At 35.0% G+C, this 17,399-nt stretch overlaps 1 protein-coding gene across 2 annotated transcripts in view; it reads right to left on the minus strand.

Annotated features, from left to right (window-relative positions):
• PRKG1 (protein kinase cGMP-dependent 1) overlaps positions 1-17,399 on the minus strand; it is a 1,179,082-nt gene that overhangs the window by 32,791 nt on the left and 1,128,892 nt on the right. For both annotated transcript variants that reach the window (XM_029244879.1, XM_029244880.1), the window contains exon 10: positions 11,668-11,764. In XM_029244879.1, the coding sequence (XP_029100712.1) occupies positions 11,668-11,764 (97 nt within the window). The remainder of the gene's footprint in view (positions 1-11,667; positions 11,765-17,399) is intronic.

Below are 17,399 nucleotides of genomic sequence, written 5' to 3' on the forward strand. Positions count from 1 at the left end.
CAAAAGACGCATTATAAAACTTTAACAACCAAGTAAACCAGCAAGCCAACTATTAGACCCTCTAGACATGCATAAACACTAGGTTGTTTTGTCTCCATCATTTTGCAATACTCCCCTAGTGCCAGACAATGCTTCACAACCTATCAGATACTGGCCTCAAACTCCATGTTCAGGAAACAACTTAAACAGCTCTGTTCAGTAGCAGTTGGGTACAGTAACAAAGCTGAAGTAGGGTAATAAAGGAGCCATAAAATCACCATAAACTTCAAAAAGAAAAAAGGCATGAAGTTGCTGTGTATTAAACACCTTTGTATTCAGATCCATATTGAACTAAATTTACAATTATACATGTAGAAAATAAAAATATTTAGTGTAAAACAAAGTTTTAGTGTAAGAAAACATGCAGTAAAAAAGGCTGATCTTTAGAGAGAGAGTAAATTAGTAGTTGCTGGGGCTGAGGGTAGGAATGGAGAGTATTTGCAAATGGGCCACAAGGGTTCTATTAAAGTGATGGAAATGTTCTAAAATTGGATTGTGGTGGTGATTGTACAATTCTGTGGTAAGTAGATTATACCTCAAAAAAGCTTTTAAGGAATTTTAAAATAAGAAAAAGCCAGAAAATATGTGTATCTATATTTTTTAGTTCTTGTCTTTATTGATTGTGAGATAGGTATATTTTTAATTTACATTTTAAGGAACTAAATGTCAGAAATGTTTTTCTTTCTATGCTTATCTTTACCCCTTCAATAAAAGTTCCCCAATTAATCAAAACTATATTTCATTTTTACTCTAGTTTCTGTAAACTATTAACATTTTGATAAAAAATTTTTTTCTTTTTTATGACTTCTCTATTTGCTATTTATTAAAAGTCCTAAACTCAAAGAAGTCCTCATGTCCAAAAAAAAGGTGGGATAATGGGTCATTCTAAGCAAAATGTATATAACTATCACACAATTCTTAAAACTTATCTAGTCAAAATAATACATATTTGCTGGGTAATGTCTTTTATTATTTTAATAATGTACAAACTACAATCATACCCAAGTTAATAATATCTGGAGCCTCATTTTCCTCACTTACGAGAATAAAACCACATTATTTTATAGTCACAGATGTTGTAAGACCAAATCAGATAGTGTATGTGAAAGTGCTTTGAAAATTAAAAAGTGCTATGTAAGAATTATCATTATTACCATGACTTCCAAGATATGTGGGAATGCTAATTAAAATGGATACTTATAAATAGTATTTTCCTGTTACAATTCATAATTAAATCTGGTTTTAAATTAGTTGTTCCAACCACCCGAATGAAACAGAAGGAATAGGAAAAATTAATGTCTGAATTTAAGGAAGTTTTTCTTTCAAAGAGAAAGAAAAAGCAGTGTTATTGCTCTGATGCAAATAACTTTTTTGGACATGACATACTAATGTGTCCAAGTATTCAGGAAGAACCGACTTAACTACATTACTGAAAGTGACATCTTTTAAGGGCACAGAAAGCTTCTATTCTACAAAGTAGTATTGGACTGTACTCCTCAACATGTCCTAACCAAAAAAAAAGAATTATTATGCGAGAATTACTTTTCTCTGTGTAATAGTACTATAAAGTTCAGGAAACATTAACCATAATCTTAATTATAAACTTCTGTTTTCAATCTGTTGTTAAAACCTCTTTTCTCACTAGTTAGCCACAGTTTTATTATTTACCTGTCTCTCTTCATTACACAATAATATCACAGATTTCTTTTCCCTAGTCAATGTCTAAAACTTAAAAGGGAACCACAGCATCTGGTTTGTTCCATAGGATACACAGGGAGGAACATAGGGAACTTGTCACCGTCTGCGTGATGCATGTCCAAATGACACAGAGAATGCAAAGGATGGACCATGAGTTGAATAGCGATGTCAGAGTTGGGAAACTATTCAGCCATGAGCACAGAGGCATGGCCCTGTTGTACGATTTTATAGTTAAGACTTTATGTGTAAAATTTATTTCATAGATAGCCACTAAGTTATCTATATTAATGGTGAGGTATATCAATTTCAGAACAAAGAACCTAGAAAAAGTAGCTTTTTAAAATTTATTTTATCTACTCTTTTTCATTTAATCCCACTTGCCATTTGCACAAGTGATAATCAGGAGACAGTCTCTGCTTTTCATCCTTGTTTTCCTTCCCAGGGTCACCTCAACTCCTTATCAAAATGTAATGCCATTTTCTCTGTAACTTGCCTTGAGACCTAAAATTCAGTTTTACAGCTAGTAATAAGAAACATAAGGAAATATCTGTATTTTTAAATTCAAATTGAGTTAAAAACATGTGAAGCAATTTTCATAGAGAAAATAGTTTTCATTTTAATTTTTTAAAAAGACATTTAACTTTTAGTTTAGAGAAAGATAAGAAAAAGAACTTCATACTTTTCTGTTTTTAATTACAACATGAACAAAAGTTTGGACTATTTTATAGAAATCATTTGCAAAGGAAAGAGCGCTTGTGATTTCCCTTAATAGGGAATTAGCACTGCTACATTTTGACTCAAAAGGCTACCTACATTGATTCAAGATTGTTTCCTGAAATGTGAAATTTAAATACACCATTTCTCTTCCCTACACTACTTGTGTTAAATAAACCCTATTTCATTTTGTAGGGATATTAAAATTGATTTTATTACCTATGATGCACTTTAAATTGTTTTCCTTCATAATCAAATAGTTTCTTTCCCTTAAGATTCAATTTCTATGCATAATCGCACTCATATAAAGAAATACTACATGAAATAGTTTAACTGTTGAATATTTCACATAATTCAACTTATTCTAATACTTAAAAGCACACTTATAACTTAAAACTTCACATAGATGGAGCTGAGTATCGTAAGCTGACACTTCAACTTCTTTCATTTATTGACACAGTGAAGATTTAAAATGAGTTTAAATGATATAGAGAGAATCATATATGGCAAAATTCAACTCTCTGAGATGTGAACAGATTAATTTATGAGAGGTTTTGCATTCTAATCACACTTTTGAGATGTTAGACATAAATAACTTTATAATTTTTTTAAACTGTTACTGGAAGACTTTTAATCAAACGGCTTATAATCAGATCTTAATGTCCTAATACATGCTATATTCAAACGTCACCCTTTCTGATATTAATAAAAGTATAGCTTCTTTCTCTGTTTTTCTACTTCAAAATTTTCACAAGATTTCGTACTTCACATGTAGTTAAGCCAGTTCAACATGTGTTTACTGGTTTTTTGCTTATGCTAACTTATCTACGAAAAACAGTCGCATTAAACGTTGAAACTGCTTTGTTCATGAAAGTGGAATCTGAGATTGCAGCCATGACCAGACAGTGGTTCCCATTGGTTTAGCTTGTTACTTTTGGGGTATTGATGATCTCCCCACTCTTACTGTGAATTTGCAAGGCAGTTAACTGAAGCTGGGGCTAAGTACCAAGCCATTTGGCCCACAAAATCTCCCGATTTCTTAGCCCAGTGTTTAGCCTAATATATGGTATATGTCAGCGCAACGGGGGATGTTAATATGAAGGACAGAATATGAATTAGCAATAAATTAAATGTATATAGCTAATGAGCTACAGTGAAACATTCAGAATCATCTTTTTTATGTTTATTTCTAGAAAGCAAGATAAATCATTTCATTTTATTTAAGAGGACACGGCTATTTTCAACATTACTAACATACACAAGGAGACTGTTTTTCCCCTTCACGGAAGGGATCTCTCTTTGAAAGTGTTTACATAAAATTTTCAGGGACGAGGAATACATCTTGGCACAAAGTAAACTACCTTATTCAGAAGAGAAATTATGATGTTTATCTTTGGGAGCACTGCCACCTCAAAATAGCCCTTCTAGTCACCTTATAGTGTATTCTTTTATTTCATGGGTGGAAGTTGAGAGCTGAGTCTGTGTTTATTTGCGTTCTTCTCTTGACCTAAAGCCCCCCAATGCCCAATGCCTTAAAGTCTAATCTCCTTTAAGAATATAATACAGTTATACCCTATCAGTTGGTTATCTAGTATTTCTCACTGCTCCCTCACACAACCTCTAGTCAGGCCACTTGTTTTGGTGTCCTGTGAAAACACGTGGCCTTCTGTGTTGTAAACTTTTCCTGGAATGGCCTTTCCCCCAAATGGCCTTTTCGCATCTGTTCATTTAAATCCCAACCTATTCTCTAAGCCCTGGCTCAAGTTCTGTGTCTTCTCAGGGCCTCGCTACATCATCAGCTCCAAACGCTCTCTTTCTGAAATGCTGAGAACCCTTCTTCATGATTTAGAATTTAATGCAATACTAAAGGATTTCACTTGCTATTTTTCATATGTATTGATCTTATCTTCTTACGTAGGAGAAGCAAGATGTTCTTTGAGGGCACGAATCACACGTGATATTGCTATATCCCACAAAAAATATTTAGGAATTGTTTTAATAGATAAACTTTTACTGAATGTGACGTGACCATAAATTCACTGGATTAAAAAAAAATCAAATTTATGTCACAGAAAACAAAAAGGTAAGTGACCAAACTGTTAAGTGGTGATAAAACAGTTCATCCAAAACTTATCTTAAGCCATGGAAAGACATGTCCAGTACCTTCTAGATTTACAGTTGGCCCTTAGTATCCTTGAGGGATTGACTCCAGTCTCCCCTGTGGATACCAAAATCCTTAGATGCTCAAGTCCCTCATATAAAATGGCATAATATTTGCATATAACCTAAATACATCCTCCTGTATACTTTAAATCATCCTTAGATTGCTTATAATACCTAATACAATGAAAATGCTACGTAAATAGGTATAAATACAGCATAGGTAATATATAAATAGTTGTAAATACAATGTAAATGCTATGTAAATTGTTTCTGGTACGTGTCAAAGTCAAGTTTTGCTTTTTGAAACCTTATCGAATATTTTCAATCTGAGGTTGGATGAATTCATGGATGGGGAACCTGTGAATATTGAGGGCCAACTGTGGATTGATCTTTCTAGAAAAACAAGAAGGTTTAGAGGAGAAAATGCTAACATTTTCCTTTACTATAGAACACTAATTTCAAACACTTTTAAAGAAAAATGTTCATTTCAACAGATGGCTAGTGTATAAAATTCCTGTAATTTCAAAAGATGTATAAGAGTGTGACTGTTCGATTTGTTGTCGTTCATTTAGTCTAAACTGTATTCCAGCTATCAATGTACTAAAGAGAATATATTCTACAGTAACAAGATGAATTCATGCATATTTTACCTTATTTGTAAATGTCAAAGCAGAGATAAATTTTATCACCTGTGATTTCTGCTTAGAAACTATCTTGTGGTTAGATGTTTTAGAAGTTGCAATATACAGGCATACTTCATTTTATTGCGCTTCATTTTTTTATCACACTTTGCAGATACTGCATTTTTAACACATTGAAGGTTTGTGGCAACCCTGTGTCGAGGAAGTCTGTCGATATCATTTTTCCAACAGCATTTGCTCACATCGTGTCTCTGTGTCACATTTTAGTAATTCTCACAGTATTTCAAACTTTTTCATGATTATTATATTTGCTATAATAATCTGTGATCAGTGATCTTTGATGTTACTACTCACTGAAGACTCAGATGATAGCATTTTATAGCAAAGTATTTTTTAATAAAATATTTTTTGATTAAGGTATGTACATTGTTTTTTTATACTTAATGCTCTTACATGCTTTATAGACTATAGTATAGTGTATACATTACTGTCATATGCATTGGGAAACCAAAAAATTCCTGTTACTTGCTTTACTGTGATACTTGCTTTATTGCAGTGGTCTGGAATTGAACCTGCAATATCTCTGAGGAATGCCTGTGTTGTGACTGCACCTATTATGTTCAATTAGCATTTATCAAATTGGATTTTTATTAACTATCTGAATAACTTATTTTCTCAGAAATCAATACTATCACAATTACTAATTTGTGTCAGCTTTCATTCTTTTGAAGAATAAATATAAATGAGGATGACATATTTAATAATAATCCAAGTAGGGTATTTCTAGAGAAAAGGCTATGTTAAAATGAGGCAATTTTGAGTTTTCAACCAGCAGAGTGCTTATTCACCTTGGCTACAGAGGACACAAGGCCTTAGGATGGGAGGGTTTCCCAGGCATCCCCTGCAGCATAAATCACAGTGGGCACAAAGGGCAGTGCTGTCCAGCGATCCCACAGCTATTCTATTTCACTGTCATGTGGCTTGGCAGTAAGAAGCTCTTGAAGGGTTTTCGTCTCATGTGGGGTTTCCCTTTGGCTTAGGCTTTCCCCTTACATAATGACGAAACAAAACTCTGTGACTGAGCAATAGGTTTATCACCTAATTTCTTGCTTAATCATCTCTTAGTCCCTATTTTTTTTAGTTGCTTTACATAGCCTTCCACGTCACTTGCATGTGACACACAGTGACCAAGCAGCTGGCAAAAATGCCATGAGAGTGGTATGGATGCCCATATGTACAGCACACAGACCCTGTTACACAAATGTGATTGTGAGTGTGGCAGAATTCTTACAACTTGCTACCACATTGCCCCCTCCTGGGCAATCCGATCATGGGATTGTGGCACAGGAGAAAAGACCTTTGTCCTCCATTTGGCAAGAGCCAGACCCTTATTATGCCCAATCAGGGTGCCATGGTTTAAGAAGATTGTGGAGAAACTGGATATGATTTAGCAGTTTGCACCAAAAACGATTTCCTGTTGAGAGGTTAAGAGGTGGGGCTTTACGATTTAGAAGAGAAATGGATGAATAAGAGCAGACTACTTCAGGTACACAAAGGTTTAGTGTGAGGAAGACTGAAAATTGTTTCCCATCTCTACTCATGACAGATCAGAAAGTAAGGAGCTTTAGTGGTTTGGGGGAATTTAATAGAAGCTATCACTGAAGGTCATTTGAACACCTTAGCCTCACTCATGTATTGGAGAAATGCTTGTATTCTCAGCACTTGGCCTAACAATGGGAGAAAAAAGAGTAAAATATTTCATTCCCTTCCTTTTCTATGGGTAGAGCTGAAAATGATAGTTATCATTAGAATATTTTAATAATAATAACAACACTGCCAACACTTACAGACCTATGATACATAGTGAGGCACTATTTTGGGACTTTAACTCATTTAATCTTTGCAATGCCTGAGGCACACAGCCTATTATTATCCTCCTTTTAGAGATGAGGAAACTGAGGCTCAAGGGGTTTAAGTAAATGACTAATCACACACAGCTGGTAAGACCTCAATCCAGACAGTCTGATTCCAGAGCTCTAGCTTTTAGCTACCACGTGATACTGTCTGATCTTTATTTTTTCCTCCACAGATATTTTAACACTCAACTAGGAGCCGCAAAAGAGAAGACAGAAAAAAGAGTCTCTGAAGGTTCGACAGAAGAAGAGGTGAATAGCAGATAATCATGGCATCTATTCCGTATTTATGTCTAAGACAGGTTCTTGAATTCTAGAAGACTTTTTTAAAAAAACAAACGTGTACCTATTATAATAAAGTGACACTTGTCTGATTCGATAATGGTGGCTGTTAGTGGTGGTAATAAGAATCTAAATATTTTTAGTAGTCAGAATGATAAAAAAAAGAAAAAGTCTAGTTTAAAAATCAGTAGTTCTGGGCAAAAACAACAGCTCTTTCAGTGACCGTGTGATCTTAGGTCACTTATACACATTATTCATGACTTAGCTCCTGTGAAATGTGGCTTATGCCTCCTATGATAGCTCTAAAGGCAAAATTATATACTGGATATGAGAGCCATTTGAAGATTGTAAAGCTGGGTTCAAATGAAAAGCTCGATGATTTTAGTAAGAAAGTCATACTAATTTATTAATAAACATTATTAATATCAGTTTATTAACAAACTATCCTGCAGTAGTTTCATTTTACGAGAGCAGACCATAATGCTTGAGGTTATTTATGGCAACGCCTTGATGTCGATCCCTCTGTCTTAGAAATGCTGCCTCCTCTAAGAAATCTTGCCCCTCCACGCACTGAGCACATGCTTCTCATACTCTGATTATGGGTTTACTTATTAGTTTGCATGACTGTCCCTCCTAGTGGACTGTGAGTCCCTAGAGGCAGTGGCTATTTTCTGTTAAACTGTGTATATCCCAGCAGAGAGCTCACTACATAAATACATAATAAATTGTGTAGAAAGAATATAATCCAAGAAGACAGAGATTATGTTTTCCATATCATTCTTCCTATATTTTATCCAAGTATGGTGCTCTGGTATAAGAGGCATTGAATTGCTGAATAAATAGATTACATATTTATTATTTAAAGCAACCGCTACATAGCATTGCTAGATTAAAAAGTTTGACTTGTACCAATCTACTCTGAAAAGCAAGCACCTCTCTGACAAGGGCAAAGGACAGTAAATTCGGAATGTGACCATAAAGCAATGGGACTAATTTTCACTTGTGATTTGTAAAATCCATCTCCTTATTTTACAGTCACGTCTTGTAAATTAAGAGAATTACCTAGATGTCTTATAGCTTTAATGAGTAAATCATATATTTTAAAAAAGCTGAGTTCTTTAGCTGAAGGTGCTATTATAAACGGAGTGTGGTCTTCTGGAAAATATTCTGTAAACAGGTAGCACTGAATAAGTTAGAAAGTGGTTCTTCGAAAATAAAAATACGTGCAGAAAATACGGTATATACCAGATCACAGAAAGGAAAGCAGTATAAATGACTTCCCGAAGGTAATGGGTGTGAACAAGACATGTCTGATATTAAACTAGTTGAAATCACTTATGCTATAAGTATTTATGAAATAGACTGAATAACTTAAGAACAGAACTCCCATTCCTATGAGACCTTCACTTCAAGCTTCTGGTCTCATCATTGAACAAATATTTAAGTTTCTATTATGTTCTCATCTCTAAAAGTTGGCAAAAAATTATTTTAGCAGTTCTTCTGCCTGAAAAATACCCCTGCATCTAAATTCATGTAAATTGACATAAATGATAAAAATTAAGAAATGCTGAGAAGTGTTTGAATGGTATTACATTAAGCAAATAACATGAACATGATCTGTATATCAAATGATAATAAAACTGCACTTCTAACTTAGTTCTAACAGGAAATGGGGTTCACAGATTCAAATTTCTTAATTCTTCATACCCAATTCAGTAGTTTATCATCTTATAATCAACACCTGGGAAAATTTTAAAAAATAGAATTATAAAATTAAAGTGTAACCGTGGTAATTTTTATAATGTCATTTACCTGATCAACATTACAGTTAGTAAGTGGCAAGAACTGGGAGCAATGGATTCTGGGGTAATAATAGTGATCACTTAAATGGGTAGTCCACCTCGAACAGTGAAGAAAATTTGGGTATTAGGATAATCTCCTAGTGTGTTTGGGAAGTGCAAGATCACACAAGATGATGTCACTTCAGAGGTTAAAGACATGCACCTCTACCCATGATGTACTAGTTATACTTTATAACCCATTATGGGTTTATCATTCAGGAATACATCTAAAGTTTTTCAAACCAGGCTACAGCTCCAACCTAAGTTAATCCTTGAGGTTACGATTTCCATTAGTCTAAAAACATTTGTGTAGACGTGTAAAATATCACGTCCATGAGAAGAAAATTGCTGAACTGCCTTTGATTATCACTCCTGGGATGAAGATTATATATAAATATGTATGTACTCAAGCACACACATGCCTACAAACACTTACATATTTTGTCTTTTTAAACTGCGTTACCTTTAATATGCCCACTTTGAGCCTTCCTTAATTTTGTGGTGGTTTGTGCCTCCTCACATTTTTGAGGGAATTTTCTAGAAGTTTTCCACTATCAGCTTGGCATTTGATTATGCATCTTGAAGTGGTTTCAGTGTCTTTAAGTGATTTCCAGTATTTCAAAAATCCTAAGTAAATTCCTATATTTCATAAAATATCTCATTGGTAACTTAAAGGTTCCCAATTTGAAGTTATCAGACCTCTTTAGGAGACCACAAAGTTATAATGTTGATTTTTTTTGTCAACTAAAACAGCAATTTTATTGTCCACAGTCCTTAAAAAATAATTTTAAGAAACTGTAACGGCCATAAAATTAATCTCTAGGGAATTCTGTCCTTTATACTGCTTCATAGAGAGAGGGGTTTAGACACATACAACTATGTAAATAAACACAGCAGACAATAAATCCTTCATGGCTAGGAGCGCTACACTCTGTGCTGTTTCTAATGTCCCAACACTCCCCGTGCAAAGCTGTTCATGTATAACAGTCATTAAATCTTCATTAACTATGTGAAGTTATATTTCATCACAAAATTAATGTTCTTGAAAAATAAATCTAAGACTGCATTAATTGGCAGGATTCAGAAAAGAGGTTTTTCTAAGCCCTTACTTGATTTTTACTCCTGTAATTGAAAACATTCAATACTTAGATCCCCAGAGGCACACTATGATGTCAGGAATCAAGTCAGCAGCAGCATTACTATAGTATCTCCAGCCAGTGTTAAGGGAAGCATCACACAAATTCAGTGAAACACTTTACGGCTCTAAACCTTTCTTGTCTAATATTTAAGTAAATAACATCATTCTGCCCATCAAAGTCAGAAATCCCAACTACAGCACAAATGGACAAATACAAAAATAGTGCTAGGTCAATCTACTTTTATGGAAGGGGATTTCTCCCACTGCCTGATGGCAACAGTAACTATTTACTGAACTGTACACAGTCTCAGGGAGTTCCTAACGTACTGTACTGGTGTCTGATATCAGGGACTCCTCCATGTTCAGGAGAGGTGGACATTAATCTACAGTCTCAAATATGGTTTTTATCCACACAATCTGGAATGCAGCAACTCAGTCACAAGAGTACATTTTTTTCTAATTTTTGTTGTAATATGTCAGTTTTTAAATTTATATTTTAAACAAAGGCACAATAGAACATGCTTTCATTTGGTTTACACCATATTGATGCCATGTGTTTAATGTATGAACTTGTGCCAAAATGTCTTCTTCATCTTCACTTAGCTGTGTGTGTATACACACAAATAAACATGTGTGTGAAATAAATCATATAAAATATTCATACATTTTCTAATACAGTTATATATATGTGTGTATAGATATGTACTATAATCTAAATAGGTGCTTATAACTACAGAATAACTACAACACCATTTACTTAATTTTTGAAGCAGTCGTGAGAATAATTATATGTTATATACATAGATATATAATACATGTAAATATACCTCATCTCCCTTTATATATATTTAAATTTACATTTTAGTTATTGTGATTATAGCTAGAGTGCATAATTAAGTTAGTGAGCACTGCTCAGAACTAAGGAAGTAAATAAAGATCACAGAAAATCAGCGGGTATTAAGTGCTTTATGACTCCTCATTAAGTAAATGTGTTTACCTTTCATTTAATAGGCAGAGGTTTTCTAAAAAGTAAGTTGGTGTTTATTTTATTTTTCATTTACTGATTACATAACATATTTCACTTTGTTGCAAACTCTGTTGTGCTGAAATGAGAGTATTTGGTACCAATTTAGGAACAATAATGATTAGAGAGAGAAGAAAAGAGAAATCTTAATCTGGGAGAAAAAATTAAGAAGGAAGACAGGATTCTCAAAAGCATTTAAAGAGCAATCACCTACCAGTTCGACTCGTCCGAAACCTCCAACTCCAAGGGTGTCAATGATGTTGAAATCAGACAGCTTCAGGTTGGCGAAGAAAGCGGCTTCAGCTTCATATCTGGAGTTTTTGATGCGAAAAAATGGAAATTTCTTAGAGGTGGAAACACGAGTACCACGTACAACTGTACCGGAATGACATGACTGTGAAACAGGGTTTACCTGCTTAAACTCCATCTTGCTTTTAGAGTCTGCGTTTTCTCACACTCATAATTTTTTGGTCCCAGTTGTGCAGAATAACATAGATTTGCACTTGTATTTCAGAGTAGAAAAATACAAAGTACCCACTGCATGTCAGTCATGTGACTGATAAATCCAGTTATCCAATCAAAGTTACATCTCGGTGTTTTTCTATGCGTCTTCTTGTGAGCACAGATGGTTCTTTTTTGGTTTTGTTTTGGATTTTTTGGTTTTGCTTGGTTTTGTGTTTGCTGTTGATTTTGGATGGCAGTTTCTCATTAGTTTCCCTTATCCACAGGCTGGCAGTGGCTCCTATTAATGTTTATTAAAAGCGGCAAGATCACTGAGGTCTCTGGAGTGAAATCACGGCCAGGTTTTATGAAAACAGATCCGAAAAGCTGAGGACTGATGTGAAAATGTCTGAAATGGATGATTTCGGAAGCATATTCACATTCCTAAAAAGTGTCTTCCCTTCATTTGTGTTTACCCACTGACTCTCAGCTAGTAATTCCAGTGTCTTTATGCTTGCCAGTTTCTTAGATGAGTGGGGTGAAGGAGCACAGACTAGCCTCCAAAAGTTTAACTCTAGGCACATGCAAATTGGACACATGCAAGTGGCCAAAATAAGCTTCCCCTGATGAGACAAGTGAATATGAGCTGCTTAAAATATCTCCTTATTAAAGCCCCTGCTATTTTTAGAAAGGGCAGTAAGGCATACAGATGATGACCCTCCCACTCACTAAAGTCAGGTCAGGGAGTAATTCAGCTGTCTCAGAAATAAAGTATTTGAAGAGCTATGTGTAACCCATGACCTTCAGCCAGGCGGTACCTGATTCAGTAGTATGCTATAGATAGACATGATGAACATGCTTGAAATAGTGACACAGTGTGTTTATGTCAGCTTTTGGATAGAATCATTCACAGGCATGTTTGGCCTTAAGCTGTGTAACATTTTAGCTATTTCATTATAATCAAACACAAATTCAGACTCTCCACTTGGGAAAAATGTAAAACAGTTATCTAGGTGAGCTTTCAACACTCTCCAATTTACAATGACAATTCTGGTTTTTAACCCATCAATTCTTGAAAGACTCACAAGATGGTAAACAGTGTTTCTCGTTATTAGCTGATGATGGGAAATCAGCTCTCTCTAGTTAACCTCTATAAACAAGACTGCTAGGCATTCTGAATGGTATCTATAGATTTCTCTCATTAACTACACAATCAAGAGATCAACATAGCACTTCAGGAGATGGTTTACTAGAATGGAACATAAGCAACAAATGTGCATTTCTAGCATTCCAACTGGCTTACAGCTTTTGGAAAATTAAAACTCCATCCCATTTAAAGGGCCAGTGACAGAGTTCACTCCAACAGGTGTTTAAAAAGGACACCTGCTGGGATCAGACCCCCCCCACCCCCCCACCCCCGCTCCACCATGATAATATGTAGGTGTTCAAGAATTTCCGGCCGTCAAATTCTTAATGAGATTGTTTTAAAATAATATCTTATGTGCTTGCTGGATTTAGAAATCTCAGATTGAAGAGGGTAAACTCTTTCAGACTACTCTGACACCATTTTATATATTTAAAGTATGGTGTTATTACTTATAGCTCTTGAAGACGCACCTCCCCCCCAAATCCTTATATTTGGGTTCTGTAAAATTAGTCTGGAAATGTCTAAACAAGTCATCTTCAGCCATTTGTTGCACATCAGAACTTCCTGAGCATCTTTTAGAAACCACTTAATCTGCGTCCCACCATAGATCAAGTTGATCAGCAATCTCTGGAAGCAGTATCACATATCTATACACTTTTACAGCTGCTTGGGTGATTCTGATGTACAGTTAAGGGTTGAGAACCATAGTTCTAACCCCTCTGAAAGCCTCAGGAGGTTCCAGAGCCATAGAAGAATTTTGGGTTGGATTAAAATGATCCAAGGAAATCAGTAGCTGTCCAATGAGTCTGGAGTGTGATGCATTCATGGCAAAAGTATTGGGGACTCATAACTTGGCCTTGACTCCTGCCCCTGTTGTCCTAGACCCATAGGAATGAACAATAGCTCTGTAATGGCTAACACAGCTTTAAAAAAAAAAAAAAAAAAAGCAACATTGATAAAAAAGACAGATGCAGAATGCAAAATTTTGCTAATTACTTTGCTATTATTTCTAGGTGAATTTTTAAAATACTTCCTAGTTGGGGGATTTTTATGGAGTGGTTGGTGAGATGCCTGGCTCACGGGCCCAGCTGCTCCGTGGCATGTGGGATCTTCCCGGACCGGGGCACGAACCTGTGTCCCCTGCATCGGCAGGCGGACTCTCAACCACTGCGCCACCAGGGAAGCCCCAACCAAGGCAATGTTGTTGCTTAGAACGTCATGTCTTTTGTTTTCCTCATTGAGATTACTCTTTAGGGAGTCGCTTCATCACAGAGACTCTGTACACTTTTCCTTTTTGAATAAATAGCTTTGTTTTTTAACATGGAAATCACCACCCGAAGAGACCTTTGTAAAAAAGCCAAACTATAGATGATTTAGCTTCTGGAGGTATCTCACCCCTCTAGCTCGTAACTTGGAGGGACGTTTTCATTCTTTCTTTTTACGCAGGAATTATTTGAAAATAATTTGAATCTATCCGTTATGTTCTACATTCTTTAGAGTTGATAATTTTGAGCGGGGAAGGAGACAAAATAAATTGGTTAAGTAAATGGCGCTTGTCCTATAAAACTTCTCTTGCCTGAAGGAGGTAACCATGGAACACAAGTACCTAGCTTACTTACTACTGTGGGGTACCAGGTCCAAAGAATTAGGCCCAGATTTATGCAACTCTAAAATCCATCTGTGCAAAAGTGTTTATGAGAGGGACAGTTCCCAAGTGCTAAGGGAAATATATATCAGTAAGGCATTCAATTCCTGATGTTTGGTTGCTTAAAATCTAGCAAGTGGTATGAAATGTATTTTCTAATGTTCCTACCTTAGTTTGAGATACAGATTTTTTAAGAGAATACTATTATTTACAGTTGACCCTTGAACAATGCAAGGGTTGGGGCGCTGACCCTCCTACGGTCAAAAATTCATGTATAATTTATAGTGGGTCCTCCATATCCACAATTTTTCTGTATCCATAGTTCCATATCTGCCCATTCAACCAACTGGATCATGTAGTATTTACTACTGAAAAAAATCTGCAGATGAGTGGATCTGCACAGTTCAAACCTATGTTGTTCAAGGGTCAACTGTATTCTTTTTTTTTTTTTGGTATAGGGTGAAAGCTGTGGATTCTCTTTCCAGAAAAGTGCAGATACTGACATACTCTGTCTGTATAACTTCAAGGAGCTTATAAACTCTCAAAATAGGTTAACAACATGCAAATAACTATATAACAAGAGAATAAGTGTGTTGGGTGAAGTAGAGAGATAATATATCATTTCTCAAACATACCTGACCATAAGATTCACCTGGGGCTTTGGTGATTAGAATCCACAGTCACTAATTTGTACAGGGTACTCTTTAAATAGTGAAATATGGAACTTTCAAGAACTACTAGAAAGAAACAAAGTTGCCTACATTTTCACCTTCTCTTTTCATTTCTGCTTATACACCAAAGGAGGTTCTAAAAGCAATGAAAATGTAAAGTTGCAGGTGTAATGATGATGAGACCAAGACATAGATGCAAAGTCTAGAAACAGACCAAGACATACAGGCAAAGTCTAGAAACAGAAAAATAATACTGGAATAATCTTAACCTCTCTTTATCTAAAACTACATATCTATCCAGTATTATATTCACTTCCTTTCAGAAATAGATAATAACCATTAGTTTTTATTTTTCCATCTCTTCCAATATCACCAGCTTCCACAAAACCAAAGAGTAAGACTCAGATGTCCTTTATTATTCACCATAATTGTTTCTTTTTTTGTTGTTGCCAGATATCCATGAATCAATTCTGTCATCATTTCAAAATAACACAATTGGGTTCTATTCCTTACGACTGACCACTATTATTAAGAAGCAAACATCTCTCCTTAATACTGAAAACCAAATATGACCCAGTACAAAAATGTCTGAAACGTAAAATTTTATCTTCACCTTGATATTACAATAGCAGAAATGGCTCAGCATTATTCTACAAAGCAAACAATAGTATGTGCAATGTTAAAGTAAGGTCCAAGAATCCAAATGGACATTCCAGATGGGATACAAAAGCCAGTAATTAAAAGCCAATGAAACAAAAGGCTAATGTGCCCTATTGACTTTAGCAAAATCTATAATCCAAATCAGTTTCAGAAGTCTACTCTAAGCGTCTCCAAGGAAAATCAAACAAAGTCTTAGCATCTTTTAACCTACATGCAGATCAGTCACCACTGCTTGGCCTGTGCTCATCTGCTCTTGGGTATATTTTTATTTCCCGTTGAATTTAGTTTTATCAGTTCTTGGGGAAATCTATAAAATGTTTCAGTAAACACACATGAACTCTCATCTATGACTAAGATTTTTATTCTGTAACTTTTAATAGGTAAGATGCGATTCAATCAGACAATGTCTACTCTGGACTTAAAAATAATGCAAGAGCGCATCCTAGAATACAAACAGAAGCTCAGGACTCGTGGTCCCGGCTCTGTCAGTGACTTTGTATTTCCAAGTCCTGAATTCAACATGTAGGCCTTTGTAAAGGTATCAACATATACTTAAGTAAATAAGTATGAGTTGTATAGATAAAATCAGAGCCCTAGCTTACTTAAATGTTCAGATAAACTCCTAGAAATCCTTCCACTTTTTATGTGATCAAAGAACATTGATATCTATAAATAAATATTTACAGAAATAGTTAAAGGAGGTGAGAACTTTTTGACAGTCGGCCTTAAGCACAAAATATGTATACCTGGTCTATGATGCATGCAAGCTCTAATGCTAGCCATCTACTGAATAAACACTTAACTTGGTACACAGGATTTTATGTAATAACAGTTCTTGATTTAATAAAACTTGGTGCATTAAGTAATTTGTAGGTCTTGAAGAGTAAATACAAATTCAGCCAGACAAGTAACTATATATAGAGAAAGCAGAATTGAAAACTGGACCAATAATACTTATTTGCATATTTAACACAGATGTGATTTGGGCTTAAACTACTGGGACTATCACCTCATTGTGCTACATTAACTTTGTGTATGTGAAAATAGTTACTACATGTCCTATTCCCCTGATTCTAAAATGTTTGGGATTAAATAAGCTTAGTCAGTAAAATAAAAATGGATAGTCTTTATTAAATCTATAATCAAGTCACCAGTCATCTCTTATTAATTTAATTGCTTTATTAAAAAGTCTCATTGTTAAACTAAACTTTAAAAGCAGAATCTTCTGACTTCATTGGAAAACTGTGAACCATTTTATTGTTCAAGATTTGTATAGGGAGTTATTTCCTGTTGAAATAATGTTTTTCAAATAACACTTTACAAAAGTCTCTATTACTATAAGCGTTTTTCAAAACAAAACAAAACCTGTAAACATAAGAAAC

This window comes from Monodon monoceros, unplaced genomic scaffold, assembly GCF_005190385.1.
Source record: "Monodon monoceros isolate NGI ecotype Baffin Bay Population unplaced genomic scaffold, NGI_Narwhal_1 Super_Scaffold_4, whole genome shotgun sequence".
In the NCBI taxonomy this organism is placed as follows: Eukaryota; Metazoa; Chordata; class Mammalia; order Artiodactyla; family Monodontidae; genus Monodon; species Monodon monoceros.